The sequence below is a fragment of the Eleginops maclovinus genome, chromosome 24, assembly GCF_036324505.1.
Source record: "Eleginops maclovinus isolate JMC-PN-2008 ecotype Puerto Natales chromosome 24, JC_Emac_rtc_rv5, whole genome shotgun sequence".
In the NCBI taxonomy this organism is placed as follows: domain Eukaryota; kingdom Metazoa; phylum Chordata; class Actinopteri; order Perciformes; family Eleginopidae; genus Eleginops; species Eleginops maclovinus.
The window spans coordinates 2,136,799-2,141,455 of record NC_086372.1 but is presented as its reverse complement, the minus strand read 5'-3'; the positions used below and the strand labels follow the sequence as shown (position 1 = coordinate 2,141,455).

At 43.8% G+C, this 4,657-nt stretch overlaps 1 protein-coding gene across 1 annotated transcript; it reads left to right on the top strand.

Moving 5' to 3' along the window:
* Positions 1 to 1,492: 1,492 nt before the first annotated feature.
* Positions 1,493 to 4,396, top strand: c1ql2 (complement component 1, q subcomponent-like 2). The gene is made up of 2 exons (XM_063877933.1): positions 1,493 to 2,194; positions 3,118 to 4,396. Exons 1-2 carry the CDS (start codon positions 1,598 to 1,600, stop codon positions 3,295 to 3,297), a joined length of 777 nt encoding a protein of 258 aa, XP_063734003.1. The 5' UTR covers positions 1,493 to 1,597; the 3' UTR covers positions 3,298 to 4,396.
* Positions 4,397 to 4,657: the final 261 nt, after the last annotated feature.

Here is a 4,657-nt window from a genome sequence, read left to right as displayed (position 1 = left end):
GAAACATATGGGGAGAACAAGCGGTGGCCTCCCAGGAACAAAGGAGGGTAAAGACGTATTTAAGACAGATCTGTATGCAATGGAGTAATGATTGTCTGCACATGGGAAGAATCTTAATTTGCAGGAGAATCGAAATTCACGGCCGGTGGCTCCGCACATCGTGAAACAAGACATCAAATATGTCGCTGCCGCAGGGGAGCTCGGTGCTGAAGGTGTCGGCTGCCATCAGACATCTTTAGTCCATTTCCTGCATAAATTATCTGCTTTCCCTCGCCCCCTCCGTCTTCTTCTGCGTGTGTGTGTGTGTGTGTGTGGTTGGTCATGTGATGTCACACACTAACCTGCCCTTAGCCATCGTTCCTGACTTTGGGGAGTCATGCTCTGAGTCAAATATTTGGATGTATTTGGTATCTCAAGTTCAAACGTGACTTTAACCTTCATTTTTGTCAAGGTGGACTTATAAATAATGAAAGCTAAAATAAGTGTGACATTTGGAGCTGTTTCCATTGGTTCGGAGAGGCTTTTTAATACTATTATGGATTGCAAAACGTCTTCCCAGACTTATCATGCTGTGTTCGACATTAATCCAAATCCCCAATCTTGAGGAATTAATGCAGCTGTTTCTGAAACCATGACTCCCAAAGGGGGACAGGTGAATAAACTGTATGGTAATGCTGGCCATGTATCCCACCTATAAGAATACATAAACGGCTCTACATGGTTGAGATTTATGCAAATACATATGGAATCATTTGGCATTTTAAGGCTGTTCATATATGCATGGATTGATACATTCAAGTTTAATATGGAGATGTGTTTCTGCTTTAAATATTGAGTGTCCTTAACTGAAATATGATAAATATTTAGTGCCATCTTGAATAAAAATTGCGCACACTTCAACTTTACGCACCGACCGATCCTCTTATCAAGCCAGGGAAGTCGAAAGAGAGGACTTCCTGTTTTGCCTTTCACAATAAAACCCATTCTTACAATTAGATTTTATGTCTGATAATAAAACCTGATCGTTGTTTCCTGGTGGAATATGTATTCACATAATGACATAAAAAATGCAATATTGTTAAGAAAATGATGTTGTACTGTCGCTACTGTAAGTACATTTAGAGGAGAGTACTTTCTACTTTCACTGGAGGAACATTTAGAATACTTTTACCGTGACAGAGTATTCCTACACTCTGGTACTTCTACTTTACTCAAAACAAGACCTGAGTACTTCTACGTTTACTCAAGCACAAGATCTGAGTCCTTCTCCTAGCTCTGGAAGTTTCACATTAACATGTGTTTATTTCAATGACTCGTCTTGCTTTCCTAACCTATTGTTTTAATTTGAAGGGCTTATCTTCTATGTTCCGGTCTGATCTTGGTTTACTTCACCATCTGGCTGCATCTCTCCATCCAGCTGCTGCCCAGAGGCGTGAAACCATCATCACAACATCTGGACACTTGATTAACTTCCACTCATTTCCTCCCGAAAGCCTCCTCCTCCGTCACCATTCCTCTCCAGAGGGGCTCCGCGGGCTTCCTGTCGACCCTCCGTCCCCGGAGAAAGTGGACGGTGGTCCTGCTGGTGACTGTCGCGATGGTCCTGATCGCTCTGGCCGTGGCCGTCCCGTTGCTGCTGCTCCGCGCCCCGGACACCTCCGCGTATCACTACGAGATGATGGGCACCTGTCGGATGGTGTGCGACCCGTACACCCCGAAACCGGGAGGCGGTGGCACCACCATGGAGGTGATCCAGAACGGTGTCGCTCCACAGCCACCCATGGCGCAGGGGAGCCGAGGGGAGCCAGGCAGACCGGGGAAACCGGGAGCGAGGGGCCCACCAGGAGAACCAGGACCCCCGGGTCCGAGGGGCCCCCCAGGGGAGCGAGGAGTCGGGAAAATCGCCTACCCCGCGGTGACCGGAGCTGCTGGTTCTGATAACGCAGAGTTGGAAAGTGTGAACTCCACGTCCAGCGGTTTCAAGATCGCTTTCTACGTGGGTCTGAAGAACCCACACGAGGGGTACGAGGTGTTAAAGTTTGACGACGTGATTACAAACTTGGGGAACCGGTACGACGCGAGCACCGGGAAGTTCACCTGCCATGTGTCCGGGATCTATTTCTTCACCTACCATGTGCTGATGCGCGGAGGAGACGGGACCAGCATGTGGGCCGACCTGTGCAAAAACGGACAGGTAACTACAGAGCACGAGCAACTCGCAGATTGTAATCGTTTCGTTTATTAATAAAGATTGTAACTTTTAAAGCAGCTCAGCGGAGTCATGCAATGTGCAGTTTACGCACTAAACGTGCAGAACATGGTATATGATATTCTTGTCTGCACAAATTGTATAACTGTACGACTCCATCCTGGGTAACATCTGGGATATTTGTGTTGTTGTGGGTCTGGATGATGGTGAGTGTTTCCTCCCAGATGTTGTTAACAGCAGCTGGATAACAGGTTTCATACAAGGCTTAATTTTGTAAGTGTTCATTATGCATAAGTATCTGGCTCAAATATTAGGGTTGCTCCCTTACAGTCGTATTGGTGATGGTAGGCTAAGATGTCATAGAATAGAGCTATTTGAATATTAGATAGAGTCCACTACGTCAAATAAAGCCATGTCTGTACTAGTAGCAAGGGTCCTCAAGTAAACCTCAGGCAGAAAAGGACCTTTTTGTCCAAAATGCACAAAAACGTGGAGAGTTTTAAAATAAAAGCAAGGATGAAACATTGTTTGATTGACAGCCATCAAACATTTGAGACATGGAGGTCTACAGACCCTATAGAATAATGAAATACTCTTCTGCATGTTAATGAGTGTAAGTCAATTAAGAATATAGTCACAACAGTCCAATGTATTATTAATGACTTTAATGGTTAGTAGTCGTTTAACCTCTAATCTACCTTTAAGGGTCTGATTTGGAGGCTTCACTGCTGATTCACTATTCCCCTGCTTAGGCCAACATGATGTTCTCTACTCCTAATTTGTAGTTGTGCCACATGTTAGGACCCACATAAAACTGAGAGGGTTCATCTCAGGGGTTATCCTAAAGGAATACATTTCAGTTCATTAACCAGTGCTTATTACAGGAATTATCGTCCTGTGTTCCCCAGGTCAGGGCCAGCGCCATCGCTCAGGACGCAGACCAGAACTACGACTACGCCAGCAACAGCGCCGTGCTGCACCTAGACTCTGGAGACGAGATCTACGTCAAGCTGGACGGAGGCAAAGCTCACGGGGGAAACAACAACAAGTACAGCACATTCTCCGGATTCATCCTATACCCCGACTAAACACAGGCAGCACAGCAAGCACGGACAGTAGCACTGAGAACTGTTTCATTAAAGTATATGGTCCAATGTGTTTCTCTACATGGGATTATCTGTACGTTCTGTTCTGAGACCTTTTGTACATGTGTTTCATTTAAGTTCAACTGTCGTCAGAGTTTTTATCAGACCTAATAGTGACCCTGGCTCCGAGCGGAGAAACCATCAGAAGTTCCTTTGACACATTTCAACAAGGCTTAAGGGAAACGAGCACCAGCTGCTCACTCTGTGTATTAATGGTGTCTACTATTTCAGGCTCAGATGACAAAAGCAATCCATTGAAATGTTGAGAAAAATAAATGTAACAGCATTCAAAGAAAGAGTTAAGGCCAGCATGACACAGACATTTAAGTCGTTAAGGGAACAAAGCTATAGCCAATTAGCTGCACAAATTTAACCTGCTGTGATGAAGTATAAACAGTTTAACATTAGAGACAATTAAGACTGTCAAATGGACTTGTTTTTGACGTGACAAACCAGAACCCCCCCAGAAAGGCATACTTATCCACTTGTAATGGGAAATAAAATGAGTACCTACTTAAAGCTAGTTGTCTCTTGCTTAAAAAACCTGCAAACAAGGCTATTAGTGAGCCTGCTACTTCAGCTTGAAAAACAAATGCCAGGAGGAAGAAAAAAATGGAAACCCAGTAGGCTAAGTGTTTCACCAAGTAGCCCCTACGGCATCAAGATTCTACAACCGTATATTATAGGTATGCCACTCTCTGGTGTGACCAGGTCTTCTATTAATTGCATCACATCTGATTTATATGGTAACTCAATTGCATCAATGTATAGCCACATGAATTTCCTTAATTCCTAAACGTTTTATTTATTATTAATTTAAAGTAAGCCACCATTCCTGGTATCCTCCTTCCCAACGATTAATGCACTTTGGATAAGCTGTTTTAAAAGAAGTTGTCTGATTGGTTCACTGGAACACACTTTAAAATGCATTGAAAAGACGCAAAATGTTTAAAATCGAGGCCATTTTAAATGCCATTGCATCAGAATCATGGTGCTCTGAGTTGTGTTCAATGTCTCACTAAATGTCCCGATAACCACGATACAAAGGGACGTCTTGCATCGATATTGACTCGGTTATATTCTGTTGTCATAAATACAAATAAATATTGTTTGACAAAACCTGCTTTGTGTAAAAATCTCTGACCTAAATGTCATTTTTCAAGAACCAGTAGCGTGGGGTCATGCAGCTGCATAAGTGAGCCGTATCCACCCGAGATAAAACATGGATGTTGTCGTTTGCAATGCGGAAATGCTACATATAATTCCTTTAATCTAACGCCGCTGCAGCATGTTTCTGCCAGCG